General features: G+C 40.6%; 1 protein-coding gene across 2 annotated transcripts in view; it reads left to right on the forward strand.

Annotated features, from left to right (window-relative positions):
- LOC120065658 (protein phosphatase 1 regulatory subunit 12B-like) overlaps positions 1-14,724 on the forward strand; it is a 38,130-nt gene extending 23,406 nt beyond the window's left edge. Inside the window, exons 2-7 of one of the 2 annotated variants that reach the window (XM_039016725.1) lie at positions 2,139-2,155; positions 2,399-2,510; positions 2,722-2,826; positions 7,326-7,385; positions 7,560-7,610; positions 14,070-14,724. In XM_039016725.1, the coding sequence (XP_038872653.1) occupies positions 2,139-2,155; positions 2,399-2,510; positions 2,722-2,826; positions 7,326-7,385; positions 7,560-7,610; positions 14,070-14,156 (432 nt within the window). In that variant the 3' untranslated portion in view covers positions 14,157-14,724. The remainder of the gene's footprint in view (positions 1-2,138; positions 2,156-2,398; positions 2,511-2,721; positions 2,827-7,325; positions 7,386-7,559; positions 7,611-14,069) is intronic. The other variant, XM_039016726.1, reaches the window with a different exon arrangement.
- The last annotated feature ends 1,710 nt before the right edge of the window (positions 14,725-16,434 follow it).

Genomic DNA, 16,434 nt, shown 5'->3' on the forward strand with positions numbered 1-16,434 from the left:
TATAGTTGCCATGGTGCCCAAGTAGCAGCCTCAGCAGAGAGCTCCTATAAATGTGTACAAATTTAGTCATTTGTTAGGTGTTTTTAATCAGCTCTTTTGTTTTTGATATTGAGTTTTATTGCATATACTGTATCTGGTGTATTTGAGCCATGGATTTGCAGATTGACTAACAAGTTAACACTTTTTGGCTTGGCTAGCTAGCTAGCTAAATGGCTAATGTTTTTGTTTGCAAAAAACATCTGGACACAGTACCAGCTATTCTGAGAACATCATTTGAGGAGTCGCCTGAAATGGGAGAGGAATGGCAGATGGAGGAATACAGCAGTGCTGAGACAGAGGGCTCGCAGTGAGGACAACTGGGTACTATTCTGAATTTTGTGTTGAAGAGCTTTCTGGCACCCAGAGCTGCTGAGGCATCACCCAAGTGGGTGCTACACAGAGTGGAAGAGAAGTGGTTATACAATTGAGTCTGGTTCCCAGACTTGCCCTCTACAAGATCATCAGCAGACTCCATCACCATCATTTACCATCCTCTGACCAGCTCTCTCTGCTCAAGCCATGAACTGAGCCTCTCCATCTTCGGAGGATGCAGCTTTCATATTGCTTGTTTGTTTTTTGCTCTTGACGCGCTTTGAGATTCCATGAAAAGCGCTATAGCAATGTAATTAATTATTATTATAATCAGCAAACAATGTCTCTGGCAGTCCGACTGACGAATTTGGGTTTGGCGGATGAATGCTACCTGCCCCAATGCATAGTTCCAACTGTAAAGTTTGATGGAGGAGGAATAATGTTCTGGGGCTGTTTTTCACGGTTCGGGCTCGGCCCCTTAGTTCCAGTGAAGGGACATCTTAACTCAACAGCATATAATGATTCTGAGCTTCCAACTTTGTGGCAACAGTTTGGGGAAGCCCTTTCCTGTTTCAGCATGACAATGCATGGCAAGCAAGGTCCATACAGAAACGGTTTGTCGAGATCAGTGTGGAAGAAATTGACTGGCCCGCACAGAGACCTGACCTCAACCCCATCGAACACCTTTGGGATGAATTAGAATGCCGACTGTGAGCCAGAACTAATAGCACAACATCAGTGACTGAATGGAAGCAATTCCCCACAACAGTGTTCCAACATCTAGCGGAAAGCCTTCCCAAAAGAGTTGAGGCTGTTACAACCGCAAAGGAGGGACCAACTCCATATTAATGCCCGTGACTTTGGAATGAGATGTTTGATGAGCAGGTGTCCACATACTTTTGGCTATATAGTGTGTATATATAGTTTTATAAAGTGCTCAAAAATAAAATTCTACATTTTTCCTCATACATGTATCAATTTTACATCAATTTCTATTGGCAGGTAAAACCAAATCATATATGAATGTGGCTGTAAATACTACATAATCATTCTCCATCAGCCAGTAATAGGACAAAGTGGAGTCACTCTGTGCTACCAATTGGAATTACAGTGTATTGTACAAGGCACTGATGAAATACCTGGGTTGTATATAACAGTATATTCCACTCATTATCTTAATTTCATTGATACACTCACTGTAAGCTGATGAATTTCAAGCAGAGACACAAGCTATACTGTACTAGTTGACAAGTCGCATAGAAAAGGTTATCTTGCACAATGTTGCGTGGGGCAGAAATGCCATATAACACCACAGTACGTTTTCACAGTAGCCAACTACTTTACAATACCCCTATTTGGTTGGACATACCTACTCATTCCAGGGTTTTTTACTTGTGCTTTACTTAGACTGACCATTTTGTCATTTTATCATTATTTGATATATTGCTGACAAAACTAAATGTTCTCATGGTATTTCACTGAAAACGTTGATTTTAAATGAATGGCGCTGGGGGGTGAAATATGTGTGAAACCCCAAAGAATGCACAAAGGTTCTAAACATAGGGGTCATTACAAGTGTCATCTGTCCTAACACGTGCCTATTTTATTCCTGTTCATTAAAGCCCAATAAGCATAGGTTGATTAAAATACAGTCCCAGGCAAAAGTGACGGTCTGAGTGTGCAATATTAACCAGGAAGAAGTCATTACACCTCAGTGTTAAAGACCATTCAAACTACTCATGGTTTATGCATTTTGTAAGTGACTTATCTTTTTTGTTTGTTTTCAGCATGAAAGACTGTCCAGGTAAGCTGCTTTCATCTCAGCTCACTTTATCAAAGATTTTCACTACCAGGCATTCATACATATCCTAACGGCCATTGGTCAACTTTATTACTCAGGCCTCCTTTGCAACTGACCTTTTTATTGTAAATGAGAACTTGTTCTCAACTAGCCTTCCTGGTTAAATGCAGGTGAAATAAAAAGTATATTGATGACCAAGCTCTGACACAGTGAAGTAGGTGCAGTCATTTGTTACCTTTCCCTCAGACTGGACTCGTCTGGTGCTTACGACCGAGAAGCCTATGACGCTCGCAGGGAAAACAGAATGGCAGCACGGAAAAAGGCTGAGGAAGAGGCAGGATGCACTGACTATAAGAAGGTAACCTGTAATGTAAAATTCTCTAACGGTTTCTTAACGCTAGCAAACTGGCGTAGGTAGCTAATGATCTGTTGTGACATCTGTTATGTCATGATAAGGAAAGTATTATGTAGCCTTTATGACAGAGGGTTCAAGTAAAGTGTAGTAGTCAAATACTGTGGCATGTTATGATATTCTGTGTCTGTTTGCTGTTGCATCTTTTATGTTGCAGATGTACGAGGAGGCCATGTCTACAAATGAGAGACTCAAGTCCCGGCTGCAGGGCAGCAAACAGGAGCTGGTGTTGGTGCAGACTCAGCTGGAGAAAGTCACACAGGTGATTATCCTTAACTGGTATTCATCCGCCACACAAAATAGTCCAAACCCTCATCCGAAAATCAAATAAAACTGATGAAAATTACCAGATTGCAGAAGAGTCCAATGAATACGTACACTACATGGTATGTGGACACCTGCTCGTCGAACATCTCATTCCGAAATAATGGGCATTAATATGGAGTTGGTCCCCCTTTGCTGCTATAACAGCCTCCACTCTTCTGGGAAAGCTTTCCACTAGACGTTGGAACATTGCTACGGTGACTTGCTTCCATTCAGCAATGAGCATTAGTGACGTCTGGCACTAATTTTGGGTGATTAGGCCTGGCTCGCAGTCAGCGTTCCAATTCATCCCAAAGGTGTTTGATGGGGTTGAGGTCAGGGCTCTGTGCGGGCCAGTCAATTTCTTCCACACCGATCTCAACAAACCATTTCTGTATGGACCTCGCTTTGTGCACAGGGTTATTATCATGCTGAAACAGGAAAGGGCCTTCCCCAAACGGTTGCCACAAAGTTGGAAGTGCAGAATTGTCTAGAATGTCATTGTATGCTGTTGCGTTAAGATTCCCCTCTCTGGAACTGTAGCACGAACCATGAAAAACAGCCCCGGACCATTATTCTTCTTCCACCAAACTTTACATTTGGCACTATGCATTGGGGCAGGTAGCGTTCTCCTGGCATCCGCCAAACCCAGATTCCTCCGTCATACTGCCAGATGGTGAAGCGTGATTCATCACTCCAGAGAACCCGTTTCCGCCAATGGCGGCGAGCTTTACACCACTTCAGCCAACGCTTTGCATTGCACATGGTGATCTTAGGCTTATACGCGGCTGCTCGGCCATGGAAACTAATTTCATGAAGCTCCCGACAAACAGTTTTTGTGCTGACATTTGGTACTCTGTGGTGAGTGTTGCAAACGAGGACAGACGATTATTACGAGTTACACGCTTCAGCAGTCGGCGATCCCGTTCTGTGAGCTTGTGTGGCCTACCTCTTCAAGGCTGAGCCGTTGTTGCTCCTAGACGTTTCCACACTAACAGTACTTACAGTTGACCGGGGCAGCTCTAGCAGGGCAGGAATTTGACCAACTGACTTGTTGGAAAGGTGGTATCCTATGACGGTGCCACGTTGAAAGTCATAGAGTTCTTCAGTACGGGCCATTCTACTGTCAATGTTTGGCTTTCGAGACTGCATGACTGTATGCTCGATTTTATATCTGTCAGCAACAGGTGTGGCTGAAATAGCCTAATTTACTAATTTGAAGGGGTGCCCACATACTTGTAGTGTATATGGATGGTTGTACCATTTCATGACTTATCATTGTGATTCCCAACTTACAGTTCTTGTCAAATACAATGTGGAGTAACTCTTCCATATCCTATTACATGGACCACTGCACAATAAAATCAGGAAAGATGCAGGAGTGAGAACTATGACAGATTATGCAAGTAAAATTCATTGGATTGTTCCCAGAGAAATGCTTGGGAATTGGTATTTTTGAAGTACAGTACCATGTTTGTTTTCAAATGTAAATATTGAAGAGTTTTGTTCCAAAACGCTATGTCCACAAATCTTTCACAATTGTGTTTTTTTCATCAGAAATGATTGCTTATGACTACCTTCATGTGTGGGTAAAATATAACTGTTCTCAAAAAAAAAAATATTAATAGATTTGAATTGTGTATTAAAATGGCTTTTGTTGCAAAATGCTAATTATCCATTGTTTAGCTGGAATGGAATGTTCGTATCCTGTATATTCGACTGTGATATGTGGTTGTCTCACCTAGCAATCTGAAGATGAATGAATCACTCTGGATAAGAGCATCTGCTAAAAATGGCAAATGTAAATATTTTATATACATACCTCATATTACTTTATTGATACATTTAAAAATATAAATGTTTTATATTAATGTCAGAAATGTATAATTTGTACATTTCTTCTTAAAAATGTAATTACTTGTCACATTTGATTGTGTAAAACCTACAAGTAATACTTATTTGTCTGAGTGAGGCTCAGGCGGATATTTTGCGTTTTGCAACAAAACATGATTATTTGTCTCCCTGAAATGAAACTTTCAAGTGATACTGTAGATTTCAAGCAAATACATTTCTGTTATTGAACAACCCCATGCCTTGATTAGGTGGTGAAAAAACACAAATCACTTTCATAAGTTCTTAACCCTATTCTCAATCGGTTGGTTGAGCATGTTTTTGACAATGGATTTAGAAGTAGATATGAAAAAAATCTTCACTTGAATGGTCATCTCCCCAGCCCTCCTGCACCAATTTACATAATTTGTAACCTTTTGGGTTGCAGCAGTTCAGTGTTGTGGCACTCTAACTTTGCCCAATAAGAGGACTGTAAGAACTCAGTCAGTCACCAAAGACATAAGATAAAAGGTAGGAATTCAGTTGTTGATGGATGAATATTGCACCATTCCTGTTAGGAATAAGAATATGGTAAATAGTAATGCAAAAAATGCTATAATAGAAAACTACTCTTTGTCGTGTATGTGGGAAACATGATGGACAAATGTACAGTAGCTAATTTGAAATGCAAGAAAAACACTTTGGGTGATATTGCACTACACACCACCTGAAAACGCATTCATTTAAAAGTGATTAAAAGTATATTTTTGGTCACACAATTACCATAATGTGTCCAAATTTGACATCATTAGTTTTCTAGGCCAAACCATTCGGACACTACAGACATTTCATTTTTTTTGTGAGAAGACAGGTTCTCATGATCTGACAAACACCACTGTAGCTCGGCCACCTTCCACATTAGATTCGGAAGGCCGCCATAGGCAGATGCGGTGGAAGGTGGCCAAGCTACAGCGGTGTTTGATATCTCTAGCTTAAAACTTCTTATGGCTGCGATCCCGTTAACGGGATCGATATGACAACAACCAGTGAATGTGCAGGGCGCCAAATTCAAACAACAGAAATCTCATAATTTAAAATTCCTCAAACATACAAGTATCTTATACCATTTTAAAGGTAATCTTGTCGTTAATCCCACCACAGTGTCCGATTTCAAAAAAGCTTTACAGCGAAAGCACCACAAACGATTATGTTAGGTCACCGCCAAATCACAGAAAAACACAACCATTTTTCCAGCTGAAGACAGGAGTCACAAAAAGCAGAAATAGAGATTAAATGAATCACTAACCTTTGATCTTCATCAGATGACACTCTTAGGACTTCATGTTACACAATACATGTATGTTTTGTTCGGTAAAGTTCATATTTATATTAAAAAATCTCAGTATACATTGGCGTGTTATGTTCAGTAGTTCCAAAAACATCCAGTGATTTTGCAGAGCCACATCAATTTCCAGAAATACTCATAATAAACGTTGATCAAAGATCAAGTGTTATACATGGAATTTTAGATCCACTTCTCCTTAATGCAACCGCTGTGTCAGATTATAAAAAAGCTTTACGGAAAAAGCAAACCATGCAATAATCTGAGGTCGGCGCTCAGAGCCCAACCAAGACAAAAATATATCAGCCATATTGTGCAGTCAACAGAAGTCAGAAATAACCTTATAAATATTCACTTACCTTTGATGATCTTCATCAGAATGCACTCCCAGGAATCCCAGTTCCACAATAAATGTTTGATTTGTTCGATAATGTCCATCATTTATGTCCAAATAGCTACTTTTGTTTGTGCGTTTGGTAAATAAATCAAAACTCACGAAGCGCGTTCACTAAAAGCAGACGAAATGTCAAAAAGTTCTGTTACCGTCCGTAGAAACATGTCAAACGATGTATAGAATCAATCTTTAGGATGTTTTTAACATAAATCTTCAATAATGTTCCAACCGGAGAATTCCTTTGTCTTCAGAAAAAGCCAATGGAACGGGAGCTACCTCTCATGTGAAAGCGCATGACCTGCTCCTGGCACTCTGCCAGACCTTTGACTCAATCCCCTCTCATTCAGCCCCCCTTTTACAGTAGAAGCCTCAAACAAGTTTCTAAAGACGGTTGACATCTAGTGGAATCCTTAGGAAGTGCAACATGACCAATATCCCACTATCTTCAATAGGGGCTGAGTTGAAAATCAACCAACCTCAGATTTCCCACTTCCTGGTTGGATTTTTTCTCAGGTTTTTGCCTGCCATATGAGTTCTGTTATACTCACAGACATCATTCAAACAGTTTTAGAAACTTCAGAGTGTTTTCTATCCATATGTACTAACAATATGCATATATTAGCAACTGGGACTGAGGAGCAGGCAGTTTACTCTGGGCACCATATTCATCCAAGCTACTCAATACTGCCCCCAGCCATAAGAAGTTAAACTGACAGATTTTGATGGGGGTTTCTTATTATGTTACTTAGATTGACTCACAGGTGAGTCAATAGACTCCATCTGAAAATGGATACATAGCGTTTTGGAATTAAACTCTTCATATGAGAAATGTTTGCCGTTTCAGGGATTGTTCTATTTTTCACTATTTTAACCATGGACTTTTGTATTGCAGAGAAAGATCACAATGACTGAAAGGTCCAATGAGAGGTCCATGCTTGAGAAAGAAAAACGGGTGAGATCCTCATTTCACAAGATGTTTGCCTATGCACTTTCTGTTTACTTCTCTCTTGTTCTGGTACAACATGTCTATTTGATTATATTTTGTTTTATTAGTTCAAGTCATGGTCAGGCTGATAGCCCTGTCATGTTTAGTCTCATTGTGGCTTGTGTCATCTCTTCTCTGTAGGAAACACATGTCCTTCAGAAGAAGATATCAGACATGGAAGATGAAGTGAAGGTATCTGTCCAGATTTGATCAATTTCCTCTAGATGGACCAGCTGCAAAATCAAAATTTGCTATATATTGTACAAATTCATGAAAACAAAAATGTGCTTTTTGGTCTTAATTGAAGGTAAGGGTTAGGCATACGGTTGAGAGGGTTAGGTTTAAAATCAGATTTCATGACTTTGTGGCTGTGCCAGCTAATGACTACCCTACAGAGCTGCCTCCAGTACATGAGTCATCCCAAGATGGCGCAAGATGGCGCCGACAGAGATGGTCGCCTCGCTTCTAGTCCTTAGGAAACTATGCAGTATTTTTTTTTTATGTATTATTTCTTACGTTGTTAGACCAGAAAATCTTAAGTGTTATTACATACAGCCGGGAAGAACTATTGGATATCAGAGCGACGTCAACTTACCAACATTAAGACCAGGAATATAACTTTCCCGAAGTGTATCCTTTGTACCCAAAACAACAATGCCGCAGAAGATGTAGACGGAGCGGCCTCCTGGTGCACAACACTCACCGCCTACGAGTATATTTCTCGCCAATGTCCAGTCTCTAGATAACAAGATAGACGAGATTAGGGCAAGGGTTGCTTTCCAGAGAGACATCTGGGATTGTAACATTCTCTGTTTCACGGGAAAATGGCTCTCTCGGAATATGTTGTCGGAGTCGGTACAGCCACTGGGATTCTTTATGCATCGCGTCGACAGAAATTAACATCTTTCTGTGAAGAAGGGCGGGGGTGTATGCTTCATGATTTAACGACTCATGGTGTAATCGTAAGAACATACATTAACTCAAGTCCTTTTGTTCACCTGACCTAGAATTCCTTAATCAAATGCCGACCATAGTATCTCCCAAGAGAATTCTTGTTGGTTATTGTCACAGCCGTGTATATCCCCCCTCAAGCCGATACCATAACGGCCCTCAAGGAACTTCACTGGACTTTATCCAAACTGGAAACCATATGTCCTGAGGTTGCATTTATTGTAGCTGGGGATTTTAACAAAGCAAATTTGAGAACAAGGCTACCTAAATTCAATCAGCATATTGATTGTAGCACTCGTGTGGGCAATACACTGGATCACTGCTATTCTAACTTGCGCGATGCATACAAGGCCCTCCCCCACCCTTCTGCAAATATGACCATGACTCCATTTTTCTCCTACCATCCTATAGGCAGAAACTCAAATAGGATGTACCCGTGACTATTCAATGGTGGTCTGACCAATCGAAATCCACGCTTCAAGATTGTTTTGATCACACAGACTGGGAATTGTTCCGGGCAGCCTCAGAGAATGACATTGATTTATACGCTGATTCAGTGAGTGAGTTTATAAGGAAGTGCATTGGAGATGTTGTACCCACTGTGACTATTAAAACCTACCCTAACCAGAAACCGTGCATAAATGGCGGCATTCGCGCAAAACTGAAAACGCGAACCACCGCATTTTAACCATGGAAAGATGACTGGGAATATGGCAGAATATAAACCGTGTAGTTATGCCCTCCAAGGCAATCAAACAGGCGAAATATCGGTATAGGGACAAAGTGGAGTCGCAATTCAAAGGCTCACACACGAGACATATGTGGCAGGGTCTACAGGCAATTATGGACTACAAAAAGAGAACCAGCCACGTCACAGACACCAACGTCTTGCTTCCAGACAAAGTAAACACCTTCTTTGCTCGATTTGAGGATAATACAGTGTCACCGACGCGGCCCGCTATCAAGGACTGTGGGCCCCCCCTCTCCTTCTCCGTGGCCGATGTGAGTAAGACATTTAAACGTGTTGACCCTCACAAGGCTGCCGGCCCAGACAGCATCCCTAGCCGCGTCCTCAGAGCATGCACAGACCAGCTGGCTGGTGTGTTTAAAGACATATTCAATCTCTCCCTATGCCAGTCTGCTGTCCCCACATGCTTCAAGATGGCTACCATTGTTCCTGTACCCAAGAAGGCAAACATAACTGAGCTAAATGACTATCACCCAGTAGCACTCACTTCTGTCATCATGAAGTGCTTTGAGAGACTAGTGAAGGATCGTATCACTTCCACCTTACCTGCCACCCTAGACCCACTTCAATTTGCACACCGCCCCAATAGGTCCACAGACGATGCAATTGACTTCACACTGCCCTATCCCATCTGGACAAGAGGAATACCTATGTAATGCTGTTCATTGACGGCAGTTCAGCATTCAACACCATAGTACCCTCCAAGCTCGTCATTAAGCTTGAGTCCCTGGGTCAACCCCGCCCTGTGCAATTGGATCCTGGACATTGATGGGCCGCCCCCAGGTGGTGAAGGTAGGAAACAACATCTCCACTTCGGTGATCCTCAACACGCGCTCAGCCCCCTCCTGTACTCCCTGTTCACCCATGACTCCGTGGCCATGCACGTCTCCAACTCAGTCATTAAGTTTGCAGATGACACAACATTAGTGACCTTGATTACCAACAATGACGAAACAGCCTACAGGGAGGAGGTGAGGGCACTCGGAGTGTGGTGTAAGGAAAACAACCTCACTCAACGTCAACAAAACAAAGGAGATGATTGTGGACTTCAGGAAACAGCAGAGGGAGCACATACCCCTATCCACATTAACGGGACAGCAGTGGCGAAAGTGGACATTTTAAGTTCCTTATCGTACACATCACGGACAAACTGAAATGGTCCACCCACACAGACATTTGGGTGAAGGAGGCTGAAGAAATGTAGCTTGTCACCTAAAACCCTCACAAACTTCTACAGATGCACAATTGAGAGCATCTTGTGGCTGTATCACCTCCTGGTATGGCAACTGCACCACCCTCAACCGCAAGGCTCTTCAGAGGGTGGTGTGGTCTGCACAACGCATCACCAGGGGCAAACTACCTGCCCTCCAGGACACCTACAGCACCTGATGTCACAGGAAGGCCTAAAAGATCATCAAGGACAGCCATCATCCGAGCCACTGCCTATTTACCCTGCTACCATCCAGAAGGCGAGGTCAGTACAGGTGCATCAAAGCTGGGACAGAGAGACAGAATCTGTTTTTCAATCTCAAGGCCATCAAACTGTTCAACAGCTGACACAGAGACACTGCTGCCTACATACAGCCTCAAAATAATTTTAGCCACTTTAATAACTGGATCACTAGTCACTTTAATAATGCCACTTTAATAATGTTTACATATCTTACATTACTCATATCTATAAAATGTATTTTATACCATCTATTGTATCTTGTCAATGCTGCTCTGTCATCGCTCATCCATATATTTATATGTACATATTCATATTCCATCCCTTTACTTAGATTTGTGTGTATTAGGTAGTTGTGGAATTGTTAGATTACTTGTTTGATATTACTGCACTGTCGGATCTTGAAGCACAAGCATTTCGCTACACTCGCATTAACGTCTGCTAACCACGTGTATGTGACCAATAAAATTTGATTTAACTTGGTCAATACCAACCTGCTTGAATTTACTGAATTGATACTGAGAGTTGTTCATTGTTTGACCAATTCAGGACCCTTTTCCTGTGGCTTATTGCCTGTTCTTGTCTCTCTTGAGAATATTTCCAATAGACTAAACTGAGCCACAGCAGAGACAGAACATATTCCCAAAACACACTCTCCACAAGAGGCCCAGCTATCACAAAGCTGCCCTGCAGACAAATGGAGAACAAGAACTATCAGGAGAGGCTCTGGGATGTGACTTGGTACTATAGTGTTACTGTCTATCAAATGGCACCCGATTCCCTATAATGCACTGCTTTGTGATATTCTAAGATGGCATCGTTTGTCACCATTATGCCCTGTTGGCTGTGGCTTGTAAGAGTGCTTTGATTGATATTCATCGAGTGAGCAAGCCATTAGTATTTGTCTGCATTCACTACTGCCACAAGCATCTGCAGTGTTCCATACACAAGGGTACAGACAACAACCTCTTATTATCTCTGAATGAGAGCTCTCAATAAAAATGGAACACTGAACTGAATATACAATATCTCTGTGGGCAAACACTGTGGGGCCATACTTGCGAACATAAGCAACCATTTACATTTAAATGGGTTCTCCAGCTCAAAATGCGTATCAGCCAATGAAAGGCATCGATTTACTTGCATGTGATAGAATGCCTAATTGTAGCTGGTCCCATCAGATAACATGGCACACGTTAGCTCTATGCTAACTTTTTCATTAGCCTATGAAAGATCTTAAACTTTTATATCCACCAACCAATGGCATTTCTTAAAATAGGTCAACCCTGGCCACTAGAGACTTTAAACCTACAAATTCAAGGTTTACTTGTTACATTGGTCTGTAACAAAATGTCAGGGGCCAATATTGAACTGATGCATCCTTGACTAGGCTACAAGTGGTAGACAACATTTTCACGGTTTCACACCTGACAAATTCCCACGATTTTGTTGATCAATTTCACACACAAATGAGGTCCTTACAATGTGTAAGTGTATTGTACATCATTAAAAAAAAACTTGAAGAGCCTTATGGATTTATCAAATAGTAGCCATATCATTGTAATCATCGCTTCTCTGTGGTACACACTGCTAAAGCGGTTGACTTGCAACCGATAGTGCACTTTAACCGGGTTTGAACCCCCCTCGCTTTTTGGTTGAGGAAAACACTGTTCACTGCCAGTCCTTATGCTCGATTCAAAACGCATGTGACGAAGTGGATGATTATAACAATGCATAGCGTTTAGCCTGCATGTAAGTGTACCCTACATAATCATATAATGACAGCCAAATGTCTTCCAACATTAAGACTGTTGATTTTGAGTCCTGCAGACTTCTTTAAAATAGCTACAATACTGCCATCTGTAGGGTGATAACGAGAGTGCACATTACCTGATGTACACATTGTAATGTTCATGTTTTTTGTGTCAAATAACGCATATGTAGATGATTAAAAATGCCTTAATTTAGGTGTACACATCCATGTAATATAGCCTATTCAATGTGATTATTAGGCAACAACAGTGTGTTTGTGTGCAAGGCTGAAGAAATAGGTAGCTCCTTTATTAAGTTCATTCATAATCTTCATTTTCAAGCTGTTGGCATCCCTTTTCAACACACTAACAGTGCTTGGCTTGGGCAGGAGCTTACCGGAACTGAGTACCGGCACCACAAATATGTGCAGTTCCTGCACCTAAATATAAAGCGTCCCGGCACACAAAATAAATACTGGCACTTATTTTAGTCCGAGTCAAGAACTGCACACTAACATAATACATGGAAATAAACATTTCAGAGGGGCGGGTGGACTCATCCGAGATTCGAACCCTTCCATCATCTGCGACAATTACGTGGACTAGGCACTTTACACAGAGTAATTTGACCAGTCAGTCAAATTGTCACGATCGTTAGAATGATTGGACCAAGGCGCAGCATGCGTAGAGTTCCACATGTTTTAATCAAAGAAACTCACCAAAATACAGAAAACAAACAAACCGTGACGAAATTGCAGTGTTAACAGGCACTACACAAAACCAAGATCCCACAAAGCAAAAAGGGGAAATGGCTGCTTAAATATGATCCCTAATCAGAGACAACGATAAACAGCTGCCTCTGATTGGGAACCATACCAGGCCAACATAGAAATACAATCACCTAGATGACCCACCCTAGTCACACCCCGACCTAACCAACATGGAGAATAAAAAGCTCTCTATGGTCAGGGCGTGACACAAATACATGTGATAGTTGCTTTGATTATCAGAACATTATTATGGACTTAGGTATGTTAAGGAACATGTCCAACTACTTCAATTATTTTAATTGGCTGATGCACTTGTGCCAGGATATAATCAGTGCCACCTGTTGAAGTTAGCATAGGGCTAATGTGTTCCACGTTATTTGATGGGACAAGCTACAATTGAGAATTTGTCACAATAAATCAAATCGAACTTTATTTGTCACATGCGCCGAATACAAGTGTAGACGTTACTGTGAAATGCTGACTTACAAGCCCTTAAACAACAGTGCAGTTCAAAAAGAGTTAAGAAATTATTTACCAAATAAACTAAAGTAAAAAATAATTAAAAGGAACATAATAACGAGGCTATATACAGGGAGTAGCAGTACCGAGTCAGTGTGCAGGGGTAGAGGTTAGTTGAGGAAATGTGTACATGTAGGTAGTGGTCAAAATCAACAATTTTAATTGGCTAATACACATTTTGAGCTGGAGAACCCAATTAACTAAATGGTTGCTTATGTTTTCAAGTATGGCCCCAGTTGACTCGGAGGAGAGAGGGGTGATGAATGTGTCAGTCATTGTCATTTGTTCTGTATATCACACTTGGACTAGAGTTTTTTTGTAAATCAGCATGAATTGGTACACTTTCAACTTTTAGCTTTCCCTTTAACAAACAGTACAGCATGTAGATGTTATGTTTCACTAACCCCAACCCTAACCCTTCTCTGTTTGCTCTGTTTGCTTGTTGTCTGCTGTCCTCCACAGATCCAGACAGAGCTGAAGAATGAGAACCAGAGACTGAAGGACGAGAACGGAGCCTTAATCCGGGTCATCAGTAAACTGTCTAAGTGAGAGGAGGAAGAGGATGATCCAAGACTTATTTCCAATTTTTACCCCAACTACACCATCACCACCACCACTACATTCAAATCATGACAGGAATGACAGATAGGCGCCAACTTTAAATCCTTTTTTGATGCTCCTTTCACTTTTCTCATCTGTCCTCCGTTGATGGTTATATTGCACACAGATAGTGTTCACACACAGTTAGCATATTAGCATTTTTTAAATGGATTTATGGATTGTTATAATGCATACTTATATCGTCACAGCACATTATACTGTACGAATGTCTACGAAGGTTTAATCTATGAACTGGTGTAAGAGTTGATATATTATGATGTTCTATCTAACGAAGTTACATTTAATGTTTCTTTTAAAACTGCATCACCTGAAAAGTCTCCTGAGCCTTGTATAAATAATTTATAATGATTTACTACGCTGCAATCCAATGCAATCTCTTGTATGCACTGTCATCAAATGGTCATGTGTGGTAATGCATCTTACTGCAGAGGCCTACAGTATGTATGACATGATTGACAACCAGGGTTGGTACACATTTGTAAGCAATAATAAAGCAGGTAAAGATTATATGAAGAGTTGAATTTGAAAATATAATACAACAATTATATTGTTTTACAAACCACGCAAGACAAACATACTTAAAAGACCTTTATTTCCTATGATTACTATGATAACATATAGATACGTCTGTGGAGACATTCCATGTTTTGGTTCCCTTGAGGTTCTTAATAATATCACATTGACTGATATATTGATACAAGAGCTGGAGGATTTGGAGTCTTTTTGCTGGACAACAACATGTTTGTTGGTAGGGAAATAAATCATGCAATCCACAAAAGGCACAACTACTGACACACACACACACATACGCACACCTCTACAACGAGACAAAAAACAATCAAGTTCAAGCATTTCCCTTGTCCATGTTGTTGAATAGTATAGAAGGAGAGGAGGGAGTGAGGAGGAGAGGCAGAGGGGAACAGTTCTTTGGAAGTCTTGAAGTTTGGTGGCCATGGAGGATCAAAACGCTATGCATAAAGAGGAACCCTATTTCTTTTTTTTAAAGCAGCGAGGTTGGCAGTATTGCATTGCGAATGTAGCTCTGCACTGTTTGGGTCCGCCCCATACTCAAAAGAGTTCCATAGACCCAGGAAGACAGGGATTTTGTTGCCTGCATTGCAGTAATCTGAAGAAAAAAAACTCATTTTCTGTTGTTCACTGAGAAACCGCTAGAAGAACACAGGCGCTATTGGTCCTATTGCAAAATACAACTTTTAAAATAGACAGAATAATGGTCTATAAAACAATCATAATCAACCCAAGCATACTCAATAGGAGGGATATGGAAAACATGTGAGGAAGTAACAGTATTCATTCATCACCACAATTAAACTCGTATTTTGAGTAATAACTGCATAACTGGAATGGAGGTTGTACTATATGTGTTATATAAATCAGATGTATACTTGCAATCGGTGTATTAAGAGCATGGAAAAATGAACGTAATTTTGCAATCGAGTAACATTTCACTCTTTTTCTGCTATTGGCTCTTTATGCTAGCATAAAACATTGTTTTGCATCCCATGTGCAAATTATACGAACGACTGAAGGTTCATTTAAACTTTTTCCAAACATAGGTATGTATATGATCATCCCAAAAAGCCAAGCAGTCATTTGATTTAATAAATGCAGAGGCATGTATATCTTACAATATTAACTCAAAGTCATGCCAATAATGTTGGCAAACATAACCGCTATTATCATGTTAAGTACCTATATATAAGCAAAACACATATTATATAATGTGAGGTGAAAATCCAACAGAGCTGGCACAGGTGATTATATAGAGGAACAAATATAATATAATTCACATATAAATATACATATTCAGATCATTTTTAAGCTATTCTGTCATAGGAAAGTGATAAAGTCTGAACCAGCCACTCTGTTAATATCTCTAAGGTTTTTATATGAGTAGTAATATACCTTTGCTCAGAGTATGGATACCTAAGAGGTGTTTTAGGCTTGGTTACTAACCTCACAGATGAGCTCTAATGTTTCAGTGCTCAAGTTGTATGGCTTTTCTTCTTATTTCGATCAACATACTAAAAAAGACACATTGAACTGTTATATGAAGCATCGAATGACAGCAAGCAGAGGTCTACTCAGGGTAAATATATAAGAGGTATTGAAAGAGGGCTACAAGTCCATGCTTTGACTTCTATACAGTGAGTTATGAACCTGTCACTAAACAGTCTAAGGAAGG

The sequence above is a fragment of the Salvelinus namaycush genome, chromosome 20 (assembly GCF_016432855.1).
Source record: "Salvelinus namaycush isolate Seneca chromosome 20, SaNama_1.0, whole genome shotgun sequence".
NCBI lineage: Eukaryota > Metazoa > Chordata > Actinopteri > Salmoniformes > Salmonidae > Salvelinus > Salvelinus namaycush.